The following is a 16111-nucleotide window of genomic DNA, read 5'->3' as shown; positions in this document are numbered from 1 at the left end:
AGAACGTGATTGGTGACAGCCAACATGGTGTCACTAAGGGCAAACCCAACAAATATCCTTCTGTGACAGGATTACAGCACTGGTGGATAAGGGAAGAGCAACTGACACCATCTACCTGGACTTGTGCAGAGCATTTGACAACGTCTTGCGTGACATCCTTATCTTGAAACCGGAGAGGCATGGATTTGCTGGATGCACCACATGGTGGATAAGGAATTGACTGGATGGTCACACTCAAAGAGTTGTCGTCAACAGCTTGATGTCCAAGAGGAGAACCACTGACGAGCTGCATTCCTCAGAGGTCAGTACTGGGACAGGTGCTATTTAAGATCTTTGTTGGTAACATGAACAGTGGGATCAGTGCACCCTCTGCACGTTTGTCAACCACACCAAGCTGTGTGGTGCAGTCGACACACTGGAGGGAAGAGATGCCATCCACAGGGACCTTACCAGGCTTGAAAGCTGGACCACTGCAACCTTATGAAGTTCAACAAGGCCAAGACAAGATCCTGCACCTGGGTCAGGGCAATCCCAAATACAAGTTGGGCAGAGAATGGATTGAGAGCAGCCATGGGGAAAAGGACTGGGGGGTCTTGATTGATGAGAAGCTCAACACGACTGGGCAACATGTTCTCACAGCCCAACAAACTAAATGTGTCCTGGGCTGCACGTCGTGGTCAGAAAGTCAAGGAAGGTGATTCTGGCCCTCTACTCTAATCTTGTGAGACCCCACCTGGAATACTGCATCCAGCTCTGGGGTCCCCAACATAAGAAGGTGGACCTGTTGGAGTGAGTCCAGTGGAAGGTCACAAAGATGATCAGAGGGTTGAGCACCTCTCCTGTAAAGACAGGCTGAGAGAGTTCGGGCTGTTCAGCCTTGCAGAAGAGAAGGCTTCCGGGAGACTTTAGAGCAGCCTTCCAGTACCTGAAGGGAGCCTACAGGGTAGCTGGAAAGGAGTTTTTACAAGGGCATGTAGTGATAGGACAGGGGACTGGCTTTAAAGAGGGCAGGTTTAAATTAGGTATTAGGGAGAAATTCTTTACTGTGAGGGTGGTGAGGCACTGGAACAGGTTGTGCAGAGAGAGAGAGAAATTGTAGATGCCCCATCCCTGGAAGCGTTCAAGGCCAGGTTGGATGGGGCTTTGAGCAACCTGGTTTAGTGGAAGGTGTCCCTGCCCACAGTGTGTGGGGGGGTGGGTGGGATGTGGAACTAGATGATCTCTAAGTTTCTTTCCAACCCAAACCATTCCACGATGCTACTATTCAATTCTATGAATCCAGTCTGAAAAGACTGTATAGCCTATTTTTAACGTATAAGAGAAATTATGATTGTACAAGATTGTATTTTTTAACATTACTAACATGTAGGTGATGGAAAGTAAATTGTGTCAGATGAACACTCTTGATTGCCATCAGTCTATACAACTTATCTTGTATCAAATTTATCTCCATTGTGCTAAAGGTAAGAGAAGTTAAGACTAATAAAACAAGTTTTCTTCTCATTAAGACAAGACAATACATTTTACAAGACTTCAAATGTTGAATCTCAAGTCCTCTATTGAGTTACTTAATGTTTGCTTCCAAACCGAGATACAGGCTTCATTACTGCCAACATCATTGTAACACTTGTCATTTGATACCAAGCTCAGTAATTTCAGAGCCTGTTTCCCCCCTCCTTTCCATATATTGTTTGTGCTTCCTGCTTAGATCAAGTGGTCATATTCTAACAGCCACTATAAAAGTAGCAGTTCAAGTACATTTTACCATCCAAGAAAGCTGTAACACAGGATGGTTAGTCTAAATACATCGAGGATGAAGTGCAAGGCCATTTGCAGTAAGAAGTTGCCAAATGGAACCATAGGCAAAATGGCAATCCAGAAAGAAGTACTGGAACTACAACTTTTATCCAGTTTGATATGTTTTCTGAAAGGGGAAAGTACGAGTTACAGTCTTCGGCACGAATAACATATTTTAAAAACTACCAATAAAAGGGTTTGCCAATTTAAAAGTTAGTTGTTGACTGTACAAAGAACGAGCCAATGGACTTCCCACTCTTTGCCTCTTTGTTCTCCTCAGGAGTCCTTTACCTTTCACAAAGAAAATTTTAGCTATCAAACTTGTCCATAAATTTTGCCGCTGAGTGTGAAACCATCCAGTTAGCATATACACTATCATTTGCATATCTTGAAAACACAGAGTTAGTGCCATCGAATCTTGTGAGTGGAACGGGGCTCTCCTCAGGCCAGTTCGGGTATGACATGCCTAAAAATGAAAACAGATAATTTTTTCTGCACTGAAGAACCATAACTTCATGTGCAGACAGTAAGGCCCTTGGCAAAACTCCCTTTAATATTTTAAGCCAGTCCACTGGATTTTGTCCCAAATCAATTAATATAAATGATGTTTTGAAATCCCTGAAGCACAAATTCAGATGTAGGCAAAAACCCTGGAAAAATTAAAGTGCTTACTTGATAAAAAATTGTGTGCATACATTGCACATGTGCATAATAAAAAGCTAAGAATTGTTCTTCTCATGAGCCTCCAACTTTCCACAATTTTATTTTTTAACAATCATAGCAATGTATTGCTTTGCAAGAGGAAGTTCTTGCTGTACAGGAAATGCTTCAATAATTAATAAACCTATTTGGGACAGGATCCAAAGTCCATTCCAATGACTGAGAGTTATTTCCATTTACTTAAATGGGCGCCTTTCCTTTGGCTTCAGTGAGGTTCTGGGGACACTCTCACACCCTCACCAGGGATCCCCTGCTTAATTTCAGGAAATCCCAGGAGCACAACTGAGTAAAGTCCAACAAAGTCTTGAGCACTCTTGTCTTGATTCAGCATTTAAACGTCTATTTTAGGCTTGTAATTATTTGCATTGAGTCTAGAAACTATTTCTCAGTTCAGGCACAAGCAATTACCAAAATGGACACACAGAGTGCTCAGCACCATGTTGATTCAGCTGTACAAGCACAGAACCACACCAGGGTTGAGATTTTAAAAAACAGAAAACTGATTTTGTTGCTTATTAAGCATGCAGCATCTGCCATCAGCCTCACGGCAGCTTTTCCTGCTACTTCATTCTTTTAACAATCTGACCACTAAGTGCCCCAAAGTCAATGTGAGCTGGGGAAACCTAATGAAGAAAATAATAGCTAAGGTACAGATCAAAAATAGACCCAAAGCCATGTATTAATGGCAACTTTTAAACTAAAAGATCCAACTTTTTAAAAGTCGTACTGCTTGAAGAATGAAAAAAGTATCTGTGATGTTCGTAAATATCTAAAACATGTAGAATATTTAATCAGGAGACAAAATGTAGGAGTTTTGGCAAGAACCATTTTTACTGTCCATCTCACCATCACAATATGAAAGCATATGTTCTTTTTAAAAACACTTGCTACATCATTCAGTCAAGGTTTAGTAATAACATGTTCATAACAAATCAAAGGACGTGAAAACAGCTGAATGTAGTTTCAAAATGCCCATTGTTAATTACATTTTCAAAGGAATTTACATGTCAATTTAGTCTGCATATAATATTTATATACAGTATTTCTACCTTCTGTATATAATAATCTGTTTTCATCCTATGATACATTAAATACATTTCAGCTTATGGATCGAGAATGTATTAACAGCAGCTGAAATTTAGAAATCCTTCTTAATAAATGAAAAATATTGCAGATGGGTCCTATCATTGAGTTACGGCAAAAAACAGTATTTAAAAAAAAAAGTCTATTGCTTAAATTAGAGGTGCAGAATCTAACATATTTTAAATGTTCTAGCCTCCCCCAACAGGATAGTTGAATTAGATACTCATTAGCATTTTATATTTCCCCTGAGAATACTTCCCTGATCTTTTTTTTTTCTTTTACTGTATGATATCTAGTCATTTTACTTATTTTCACATCCTTTTAAAAATGTTTATTTTAAACACAGCTGCAAAATGACTAAAGGATGATCCTGATGCAAACTTTGACATTTACCAAAAGAAAAAACAAACAAACAAAAAAACCCAAAAGAAGCTTCCAAGCAAATTTTGATTGGCTTCAGTCGGACAAGAAACACTGTAATGGGGTTACAGAGTCTGAGAACAGTGCAGAAGAAAAATCAATTTTTTGTGTGTGTGTTGCTAGAATCTAGTAAATGCATGTGAAATTCTACCATAGAGTTTGTTTTCAATCCATGTGGAAGGGAGGGTTCGAGGGAGGGGAGCATTATTACAGTCCACGAGAGGTGTCTCCTCTTCTGAGAGCCCGTCATCGTAAAGTAAGGAATCGGAAGGTGTGGAAGCCGCAAGATCTAAGTAGTCCTAAGAAGTGAATACAGAAAAAGCTGGTTAAGGTATGTGGCAGTGTTGCTGTTTGGGTATAAGGGCTAAATGTGCATTTGCTTTCTTTACAACAAAGAACTACAGACTCCACTGCATTTGTCTTTTGCTAGAACCTCTGGCACCACAGCATCTTTGGAAGCATCTGGTTTGCCTGGACACTGGACATGCTAGAGACACATTAATACTTCCCCTACTTCATTCTGCACATGAGGAAAATACCCAAAAAATTGAAGGGCTGTGCTGATTTCTTTGATTTCTCTTTTTCTCAGTTTCTGGTATGCCTGATACATATGTATGCCTGAAATATATATATGTAGATACATATGCATGCTTAAAGGAGAAGGTACTCAGATCTCATAATCATTTTAAAAAGTCTATTATATAAAAAGAAAATATTGTCAAATAAAGCTTTTGATGCTGTTCTAAAAGTAAATATTTAGGTCAACTGTAAGAATTCATTGGTTTTCATCTATGCTGCCAAATTGCTTTGATGCAAAAAAAGAAACATGAAGCATTTTCAAATAATCTAAAATATAGTTTTTGCTTTCACAATGGCTTTTCCTTTGGAAATTTACTGAAATTGAACTTTAAAAGATGAAGTCACGCAATTTTATGAGGGAAAAAAATCTTCAGAATTTGTCGCTTAGAAAGGCAAGAAGAAAAATGACTAATTTGTCAAGTTCTATTTTGGATTGGTTTTGTTTTAATTATGATGATCATTTCAGAAAACTTGCCAGCTTCTGTGTTACAAGTCTGTCAGTGGACATGCATATCTTTTGCACACAGATTCTCAGCAACTATAAGTTAGAAGTTGATAAATCAGAGTGATTTAAGTACAGCCTGAACCTTCCACTTTGCCATTTTTAATTTAGAACTTATTTTTACATTCACATTCTGAACCCAATCGTTCACACTTGTTTATTAGCTCTTTTTGCATAGAGCATAATTATTAGATGGAAAAAAAATTTAAGTTTTATGTGCAAGTAGGTATGTATACATTTTATAAATATTTGCAACTTGGACTTATTTTTAGACCTCAGTATCGATTCATTTAAAGAAACTCTGTACAGGATTATAATAGTTCTAAAGTAACTTAGAATGGTGGGATCATACAGCTTTCAGTTCTCTGATTGCATGAAATGCTGCAAGAAACTAGATATGTAAATGCTTCAAGATTTGATGAAAAATAAATTACTTTGCTTTAAAATAAAAATAATTTTTTCTGTACATTCAAACTCAGATGATCCCAAAAACTTTCAAAATTCATTCAAGCTTTCCACACTTACCCTACTCTTCACCATCATTTTCTCTAGTTCCTTGCTGATCTCAGTAAATGTTGGTCTTTTATCAGGTTCTTGCTTCCAGCAGCGCAACATGAGGTTGTACCTGTGACCCACCACAAGGTGGAAAAAAATCCAGAATTGTTAGAAGTGGATTGTGCTTCTGCTCAAATAATTTATTGTACTGAAGCTGAACTGTGGTATGAAGGTCATCCACAAGTACATCAATCTCTGCTGTGTTTTGTTAAATGTTCCCTTAAATTAACAACTGACATTCACAACAATGGGCTTTTATTTCCATGAGTCTTTATGAGTTTAAATAATGATGCACTTGGCTGTCCTTGAAGGACTGTAGTCTTAGGTTTCTTTCTCTGTTTTCAGTTTCTCAAGGGACCACCTCATGTGTAGGCAGCAGGCCAGATTTAATTTAATTTTGTTTGCATATGACACCAAAGAAATTTGTACATCAACCTGAAAAACTCTGCTGTTATACCAGAAAGTAGAAATTTGTTCATTTGCTTAAATTCTTAAAGGTTTCTGTAAACTTTTCTTCAAAGTGAAGTCTAACCTAATGTTCTTTTGATTACTTCTATTATTGTTATTTGGTTACATCTGGTTTTATTCTGTCTTTAACTGCCTTCCATGGCATACAGTGTGAAAAGAAAAAGGAACAGAATTAAAGTTTTATAGTTGAGGGACTATCAGACAAACATTGGCCAAGTTCTGAAGTGTAACTCTCCAGCCTGTGCTGTTCACATTGTTTTTCTAGCTCAGGTGTTTTCAGGACTAAGTGATCTTGTCAGGTAAGTGCTCTAATTGTGAAACAGTTGACTATGAGAACTAGAGCAATTTATTAAAAAGCATTGCATATTTTGCTTTCATCCACGATCTCTCTTGCTTGACTGGGTAAAGCAGAGAATGCAAATTAAGAAAAATGGTCCTTAAAGTGGGCTTTCAAAGGCTGTCAGAAAATTGTCTGAGTAAAACAGAAAAATTTGAAAAAAGTCAGAAAACCATGATGTGGCTTGAATAAGAAAATGAAACACAGAGACAGTCAGCTTGCCTAACCTAATAATTATCAATGATATAACATGTTTGAAGACTGAGGTCTTATTCCCTGGTGAGATGAAACAAAGAAAAAATTAAATATTATACATTTCCTAGAGGATACCTGCTAATCACACTTGTAAACTTCTACACTGCCCTAAATTCATAAATGCTTAATGTTTTTTCTCTGTGTATTAAAAAAAAAGATTTATTATTTATACTGTAATTTCTCAGCCCAGATGTGGCCAAAGCATCCTTCCAATTGAAAATCAGTCAAAAGAGTGGTCACAGTGATTACAGTCTGGTAACTTTCAAAAAAACCACAACCATGACCAGATTTGCAGGCTGAACAGAAATCATGCCTCATCTCCAAATGCCATGGAAGACCACAGACAGAATATATTTCATATTGAGAGTGTTTTAATAAATCAGCCAACAAATTATGAACTGTCTCCAAATAGGAAAGAAATTGCCATGGGCTTACCAAGTCACAGAAATTTTATATCTTCTAGAGTGTAGATTTCTGTGTCAAGGTATCATTTCTCCTTTGTAATGCCAGGACAATTAATAGAGAATGACTGTGGATGGAACATCTGCTTCATTTCAGGAAAGTACAAAGATATTTTCTTGAATATTTCACCTACCACTGTGTTTTATGAAATTTTCCTCCTTCCCCCACCCTCAAAAGTTTTAAATGTTCAAACTCTTTTAATTGTTTGGCAAGCATGTTATTCAATGTCCTACAAATATTTTTGGATGTAGCTGTAAGGATTTTGTTGGCAATTTTTTTCCATCACTTTACTGTTCACTAATTTCATGACATTCTTTTAAGCACTACATATTTTGACTGTATCTCTGAGATATATATTTATGTGGTATTTATTTAAACTTTTTTTTTAAAGTGCATTTATTAACAAGATGTTTTATGAATCTAATCAGATAAAGAGCTACTTACATTTCTTCACTGCAGTTTTCTGGTCTCTCCATCCTATAGCCTGTTTTTAGGAGGTTAAAGAGTCTTTCAGGAGCAATACCTGGGTAGGGATTGCCTCCCAAAGTAACAATCTCCCACAGCAGAACTCCAAATGACCACCTGAAAAAGAAAAAATGAGCTTTTATTTATAGTGGTGAGTTTCATGAGCTTAGTGTGGCATTCACACAACAAATCTCTTTCTACTGTTTTCAGAACCCAAGAAAATTCAAGACACTGCCAAGCCAGAAGGGCTGTACAGATGCAAATAGGGCCATCCTTGTTCCCAAATACTATTCATTGAACAGTTTAGCAACCAAAACAGCAGAGAAAATGGAAACCCCTCTTTTATCCATTGACAAAAGCTAACTATATCCTGGGAAGGCCCATCTTCTCTAGACAGCAGAAAGAGAAAGTCCTTCCCATGGTTGCCCAGCCCAAAGGCTTGTTCCTCTTCTATGCAGCTCTCCTGTAGGTGCCCCTCTTTTTCCTTTGGGTACAGAGGGAGTCTAATATCCCTAATTAGCCCTTAGAATCCTAATCAGAAATAACTGTCTAAATTAAATTTACACAGTTACCAAGGGACTGGTTTGCTGACTCGACTATGAGACAGCACAATGTATTTACTTCAACCATATCAGCTGGTCTGTTGGGCCATTTCAGTGATTCAGGACTTAATTTTCTTCTTAGAGTTAATGAATGAAGAGGAAAGAATTTATTCTGGAAATACCAGATGCCTAAAATAAAGTTTGACATAGAACAGAAGAAACTTCTATAATGAACAGAAGAAATGGTGAATTTATAAACCTGCTTTACTGAGGAGCTCAAACAAAAAGACCTTGTGCAATAGGTTGGAAGTATTTAGAAGAATTAATCCATTTTTGGAGGGAAGGCCAGGAGAAGAGAGGCAAAAATACTTCCCTTTCCTTAGCGAAAGGCTTTTTTGAGAGACAAAGAAGCTACAAATTGAATCTGCTCAACTGACAGAATTGACAAAATCTGGATGTTCAAAATGAAGGAAACTAGCCAACACTTTTTCACTCAAAGGGAATGCTCAGTAGGATTCATCTGGAAGCAAAATTGCATACAATTTATGAAAAAATGTTAGCTTTGGTAATTTCTCTATAAATTCTACTTTTAAGAAAATTTTAGGAAGTGTTACACACCTACTGCCAAACCAAACAGGGGTATCTAATTCTCTATGAAAATTCCATCTCAAAATGTTAGCCAAATACCTCACCTCCTGTCTGACTACATTCCACCTGCTCTTCTCACATTCTAAAGAACAATGGTAAGCCCAAAAGTACAGCAATAAAACTTCCAAAATGATCAGAGAAGCCAAAGTGACTCTCACACAGTCTTAAGTGGTATGCTGTCATTCTTCTCCCTAATGCCATTCATTGAATTAATTTTTAATCACTCTGCACATTCTTGAAAGCTTATGAATATTTATAGCATTTTCATATACTTTATTAATATTTCTCCTCATACCCTTTTTGAAGCCAATTATGCTCTGCCATCAGGTTATAATTCTGTCCATGATTAATTCAAATAAACTTTGGAGCATGGCAGCCTTTATTTTTAAAATCCACTTCTGCTCAAGAGGAATTTTACAGAATTATGGAAGGAGAGATCAGATGAATAATTTCTTATTAAAGTTGTTTAGTAAATGGATGTATTAGAATAGAATGCTATAGAATGCTGCAATACTTCAAAATTACTATACAAATTAAATGCTGTGGGAGGACAAATGAGGGATGAAAGATTTTCCTCAATGTTATGTTTATTGATGAATAAAAATATGATCAGAAGAAGGCAGGAAAGAAAAGTATGTGAAGAGGAAGACAGTATGCTTGCTTTCCACTGATGTCATCAACCTCTGAAGCAAAAATGGGATTTTTGTAAATGCTGGCAAGTGGTACTGCTATTAAGCTTTGCTAACCACTAACTATATAGAACAGCTTTAGAAAGCTGGAAAATAGAAACACAAAATATCAGAAAAAAGAGCATATTAGAATGGTCGATGACTAATATGTTCACCTAAAATATAACTGCATCACCACAAACAACAAAGAATATCCATAAAATAATATTTTCAGTGAGTGCAATTATCTAAAAAAATAACAATCAATGCTGCAAAAAAAGTACTTCATTGATCAGTCTGCTGCTGTTGAACTGGCATCCGTGGAATCCAGTGCTGGAGAAGATTTGGATTGCAGCTCTGCGTGGCCTTGGTTCTGCTCTGTAGGAACTTGGCTAAATTAGGAGCTGCTGTACAGCACTCTTAGATTATTTGATGTATAATGACACAGTGAAGGTGACCCCACCAAGTGAGTCAAAGGCACCGTGTAAGCACGTGCAGATATTTAGCGCCTTTACGCCCTTGTACTGAAGCAGACCCACAAAACACAAGGCAGTGCTCTCTTTAGAATGCCTCATGCATCTCCAAGAAAGCTGGTAAATCAGCACAGCGTTACAGGAGACACTAACCCAGACCTGGGAAGCAGGAAAGCCACAGAGCACCAGTGTGTTGTGTCACCCAGGGCTCTGAGCTTGCCTGATGCCAGCCAGGCAATCTCTGCGTGGTGTTGTACAAGAAACAGGTTCCTGGGCTTACTTAATAACAGCCCGTCAGGAAAACAAATGGGGAGGAATGATACTGGATCCAGAAGATCAATCAGCAATCAAAGAAGAGGCAGTTACATGACAACACAATCTGTTCTGGCCCCAAACCATAGGGACAAAACTGTTTTGAAGAAAATGAAGAAATTAAAAATATGCTAAGAAGTTTTTAGAGGAATTTTAACAATTCTCTGAGAAAAGTAGATTTAAAGAAGCAAGTCAGAACAATGGATGCTCTGAGGAGGACAAAAAGAGACCCAGAAAAATCTGGAAGTGGATCTAAGTAAATGTGACATTCTCTCAAGAATTACCCCAATCTTTTTTTCTTTTCTTACTCCAACTGAAACTAAATAGAGGAAAATATTTTGGAAATTCATTTTGTAAGGAATTTCCAAGGCATGCAAAATACTTTATTTCACTAAAGCTGCTCTGACCTGCAGAGAAAAGAGTAAAAAATAAATGTAATTATTTTAGAAGTGCGCTGCTCTGACCTGCAGAGAAAAGAGTAAAAAATAAATGTAATTATTTTAGAAGTGCAAATCAAAAGGTGCTTATTTGGACATTTGCTATTATCAAAGTGTTTTTCCCCTCAAAGGGCAATGCCACTGAAATTGGTATGTTTTACTCCATTGGAGTGTAATGAAAACACTACTTTAGTCAGGTCCTCTCTTTCAAGGGAAACTTGAAAGGTATCAAAATGCTACCTAGCAGAAAATCAGGCATAAGTACTACTGCTTTTACAGTCCTTTAGAGGTTTTTCTCCTAAATAAATAATACTCAGTGTCTACCTGGTGAAATCAAGCATCATTCACCCCAGAGAGAAAGAAATGCAAGTATCTGATCTTAATGTGAAAACAGCTTAGCTGTGGTTGTTTTGTCATCTCATCACCACAGGTGGAGATAAAAGCATATCCATCTTCAGGGTCTCTATTTTCCTAATCATGCAAATGAATTTGTATCTTGGCACTGGAACTGGACCATTCCCCTAAGGTCTGAACTGACTGTCATTAAAATTAATTGGAGTTTTGTCATTGATTCCAATAGGAGTGAGGTCAGGCATTAAATTCTTCTTCCCTTCTTCCAATCCATCTCTCACCTGCCAGTAAGTGTTACAGACAAGTGATGAACAGAACTGAGAAGTTCAGGTACAGCTATTACCTTTAGCTAAGACGAATCATTTGTGTTTATAAATTCAAAGGTAATCATGTCACATGGACACATCCAACCCTTGTTGATTTCAACAGGAATTATTTACATAAATACCTCTGATAATCTTTTATTCATATTTAATGCAACAGCAAAAGTCTTATGTATCATTGCCATCATTGCACCATTTGGATGGTGCCATCCAAACTGTGTTTTTCATGTTTCTTTGCAAGAGGAACCAGTCTGGCTCCTATGTACCTTATTGTTCTTCCTCCCTCATCTCCTTAAACAAGTACAGAAACCAGAAAGTATGCAAGGATTTACACTTACACATCACTTTGTGTTGTATAGATATGGTCAAATAGGGACTCTATGGCCATCCATTTCACAGGTATTCGACCCTAGGAGGTAAAAAAGCAACAATGCAATTACTGGTCAGAAAATTAAGTTTCCTAGTGAAAAAAAAAAAGGTATTTATCTTCAAAATGATAAAAGATACTCTACCCATACTATAGCATTTTTCAATGGACTTGATGATTTGGCATTTCATAAGAAAAATAGTGAGGACAATTGTAAGAGTTTTTAAAATCACTCATTCATTTCGTTTCACACACTCAGCAATCTAATTATGTGCAAGAAGGTGGTGTGGGGTTTTTTGCAGGTGGTCACCAGTTTTAAGTCAGATAAACTCAACCCTCCTCTTAACAAAGAACTTCCAAATGCAAAAATGATGGGGAATGATGGTTAAAGAGAAAGAGCTATCTCATTTACATAAGGGATGATGCATAGATGGAAGCACTCAGATACCTTTGGTTTCAGAACTGATCCTGGATGGTCATATTTGGTTACTAGTTTCTAAATGGAATCTACATATTGCTACTTTTCACTGGTAGAAATTCGCTGAGAAAATCTGAGAAATCCACCCCAGATATTCATGAAAATCTAGGTTTGCAAAATTTCAAGATGTTTCATAACCTTTGCAATATGACTAGCATTCATATGCCTTACTTTTCATTCCCATGAAATTCATATATATCTATGCAAAACCTGTTTCAGTAGGATTTGAAACTTATCCTTCTGCCTTCCTCTCAATTTTTTATTTTCCCTGTCTCCCCATCCAAGCAGACAGATGCTTGCTAGGCTCTGAATAATACTACAGGCGAAAAGTGTCTCAGAAGTAAAGAGAAAATATCCATTCAGTATATCATGGCCCACCAAGTGCAATGAAACTGCCTAAATGCCTTTATGTGAATGCACCATTCTTAAAATACAGAGTAACTGGTACAGATCAGTGTAAAAACATATCAGAAAACAGCTAAACAAACATGCTAAAACCCTTTTACATAAGACCATGTCTTCTAAAAGTTTTTTTTTCTTCTCAGCTTGTTTTGACTTATGAAACATTCACACAAACTGGCCTGAAAAAACAGGGAAAGCTAAACTAAAAATGCACGGTATTTATGGAAATCTTTTCATAAAATTCTAACATTTTTACATGCAAAAATTCTGTTGGCAACTCTTTTGCATTAAGTCAGAGAGGGAACTAACCAACAATGCTCATCTGATAAAGTCAGTAGAAAGTTGTGTTCATGAAGATCACAGTCTAGCCTGGGATTGACTCGTGGAAATTCTTCTGATGTCAGAGACAGGTGGATGAAAACTGCTCTATTGGACAGTAGTTTTCAAAAGAATAATTAAATGGCAAGCCTTATCTTCTTAGTCTCAAAGTTATAACGCTCAAGTGTTTCTTTTGCAGCAAAGTAGTGACATAACAACTTGTCTTTCCATCAAATTTCTTTTCACATTCCTACAGGTGAAAGGTTACCATATGCTGTCTACTGCCATGAGCACTGTGAGAAGGCAGAACCTTATCTAGGCACCCAACAATAATCTACTCTGGTAGGAAAAACATAACTACTTTAAATAACCTCTGGCAGATATCATGAGCTCCTGATCTACTCTGACCTGTGATGTAAAATTTTGATTAATATTTGGCATCTTTCATACATTTGGAAGGGCTTTGCTTCAGGTCTTCTGCATAGAAGTGATCATTCCTAATATTAGGATCTTTATATAAATTGACTATACTTTTTTCAACTCCTTGAGATTTTTTCTTTATATTTTTAATTATAAATAGGAAGAGATAAAGAAAAAAGATGTGTGGCTTTGTTTGTGTTTTCACATAGTGTGATGAGGAACTGGATAAATAGGGAGTGGAATGAGAGGACTTGGTAAATGAGGAGTGGAAGAGCTAACAGTGACTTAAATATGATACATCTTTTACACATATATATATATATATTTCTGTCCCAATGATTGAGTTCATGATTTTGCTTCATCTTCATTTTTATTTCTTTAAAATATAGAATTATTTTAAGTTAATAGCCATTATCTTTTTCACCCGTGCTCAAGTGCTGCAGTATAAACTCATTTTCTTGATTAGCTAATAATTTTCAGTACTGCTTTTAACGTGCACTGTACCTTGCTCCTCTTTACATACGAATCTTCTTCATATACATCACGTGAGAGGCCGAAATCAGAAATCTTCATTTTGCGCCCTTCTGCCACCAGCACATTTCTGGCTGCTAAATCACGATGCACGAGCTTTCGGAAGGAAACAACAGCAGTGTTTATGCTTCTTGTGGAGGAACCAAGTGCTAACGTGTCTATCACAAGCACTGTTACACTGCCCTACCTTCATTTCTGCCAGGTACTGCATCCCGCGGGATATCTGCCACGCAAACGAGATCAGATCTCCCATTGTCAGGGCTCGCTCATCAGGGTTGTCCAAATAACTGGAATTTCTGTTGCCATCACCACCCACGTAGCTTGGGCCTACTTTTCGACTTTCCCTGAGAAAACTGCGCAAGGAGCCGTATTTAGCGTATTCCACAATTAAATACAGTGGGCCTGAAAGAAACAAACACACAGATAAATAAACAACTAACAGATAACCATTTTATGGGTTTTTTTCAAAAAATTTTCTTCTAGTCAGCACATTGTTTTGAACAGAGGCTCCAGACACCTCTGGCCTTTATGTAAAAAGCACTGAATCAGCCAGAGAATGAGAATATTTTTAGCTTACATCCTCTATGCAAAGTGAGTGAGTTTCAGCCTAAATCAAAGCAGAATGTTGGCTCCTGCCTATATTCCCTCGTCTAGATAATTTGAGACCAGAAAAAAAAAAAAAAAGAGACAACCTTCTTACAAATCAGATCTGTGAAACACCCTAACTTAGAGAAACTTTAAAAAAAATTAAAATAAAAATAATTTTCTTGAGCTTGTGATACTGAGCTCAAATCATCTGCTAATTCCAGCATTGCATTTAAGGTGCCTTTTGAGAGCACTTAGAAACATTCTGGCATTGCAATCCATTAATTTCTCCCCATTATCCACATGAATAATACCTACTCAGTGCCTTAATGCTAAATACATTTGTCTGCTCTATCAAAGCCCTCCCACCTCAGACACTAACGAATTAACTTGATATTTATTAACAGCCTGTGACTCAGAAAAATTTCACTTCCTTTGGGATGAAAAAACACATTGTACTGAAAAGAAAAAAAAATAACCCACCCCACTGGTTCATTACCTTACTAAGACTCAGAGATGATTCACTCCTGAACTACAATCTCTGTCTACAACTAAAAGTGCCACTTGCAACAGAACTGGGTGGCAAAGAAGGCAGGCCTTTGCCCAGAGTTGCAGAATCCATACTGTGATTTTAGGCTGCACAACTACAGATGCAAAAGGAAGAGAATGTTGCCGTGCAACTTCATTCAAAATGAGCAGTTCCTATGTACAACAAAATTTGCTTCATTGGCAGTTTATAATACACATGTCTGAAGATTTTCCCTCTTGAAATATATCTGTCCATGACTGTGGCTTTTAGCAACCATTTTGTAAGAGGGAGACAATAGTTTTATGACAGTGGAGGAAAACTGAGTATTAATCCAACTATCCAGCTATATTTTAACAGAAGGATTCTGTAGTCGTCTTTTTGCATTATTTTAGGATAAATAATAACAACAATAATGAAAATTCAATTAAACTTGAAATATAACCCATATTAGAAAACATTTACTGAGCATCAAGATAACATAAAAATATATATTGATTGGAAGAGAATTCGTAGGAGACTTGTTAATTTAAAATAGCTTCAAAATCAAAAAGTGAATTGAAGAAAACCATTGAAGAATGCTTAGTTACACTAGAATACTATTTCTCCTTCCTTTCAAACATTGTTTTTCTTATACGTCCCTCATTTTTTTCAGTCAGCAGCAAATTTAAAGAGTGCTCAGCAATTATTAATCAGTAGACCAAACCCATCAATGAACTGGTTTTGTTTCCTTGCTTGATGGTTTTGTCTTAATAACAAGCTTCTAATATTTACCATCTTGACTGCAGGCTCCATAAAGTTTGATGACATGGGGATGGTTCACCTGTTTCAAAAGGTTGAACTCTGAAAGTAGATCTCGCAGCTCACTCTGGGAAGCATTTTCTGCAGAAAGTGACCAAACACACAGTTGTGATTAGGAAAGCATTACTCAAGAGTTCTCTATGTACCATTTGAAGTACGACATCTTCCATCAATCCTAGAGTTAGCAAGGGGTTGGAAAACTCTCCACAGGAGAGGAATTTCCCCATGTCTACTGTCCTGCAGTCATTCACATCAGAACCAAGTGAAAGCGATTGCTGCTGTTCTG

The 16111-nt window shown here is 37.1% G+C and overlaps 1 protein-coding gene across 3 annotated transcripts in view; it reads right to left on the bottom strand.

Moving 5' to 3' along the window:
- Positions 1–1195: 1195 nt before the first annotated feature.
- Positions 1196–16111, bottom strand: part of RET (ret proto-oncogene) — a 79873-nt gene continuing 64957 nt past the window's right edge. For 2 of the 3 annotated variants that reach the window (XM_032695286.1, XM_032695285.1), the window contains 8 exons: positions 15799–15906; positions 14101–14315; positions 13887–14009; positions 11736–11806; positions 7623–7760; positions 5627–5726; positions 4172–4319; positions 1196–2263 (listed from right to left, as the gene is read on the bottom strand). In XM_032695286.1, the coding sequence (XP_032551177.1) occupies positions 2106–2263; positions 4172–4319; positions 5627–5726; positions 7623–7760; positions 11736–11806; positions 13887–14009; positions 14101–14315; positions 15799–15906 (1061 nt within the window). In that variant the 3' untranslated portion in view covers positions 1196–2105. The remainder of the gene's footprint in view (positions 2264–4171; positions 4320–5626; positions 5727–7622; positions 7761–11735; positions 11807–13886; positions 14010–14100; positions 14316–15798; positions 15907–16111) is intronic. The other variant, XM_032695287.1, reaches the window with a different exon arrangement.

The sequence above is a fragment of the Chiroxiphia lanceolata genome, chromosome 8 (genome assembly GCF_009829145.1).
Source record: "Chiroxiphia lanceolata isolate bChiLan1 chromosome 8, bChiLan1.pri, whole genome shotgun sequence".
NCBI classification, from domain to species: Eukaryota; Metazoa; Chordata; class Aves; order Passeriformes; family Pipridae; genus Chiroxiphia; species Chiroxiphia lanceolata.
Note: the sequence above shows the minus strand (reverse complement) of the source record. Positions and strands in the feature narration are given on the sequence as shown.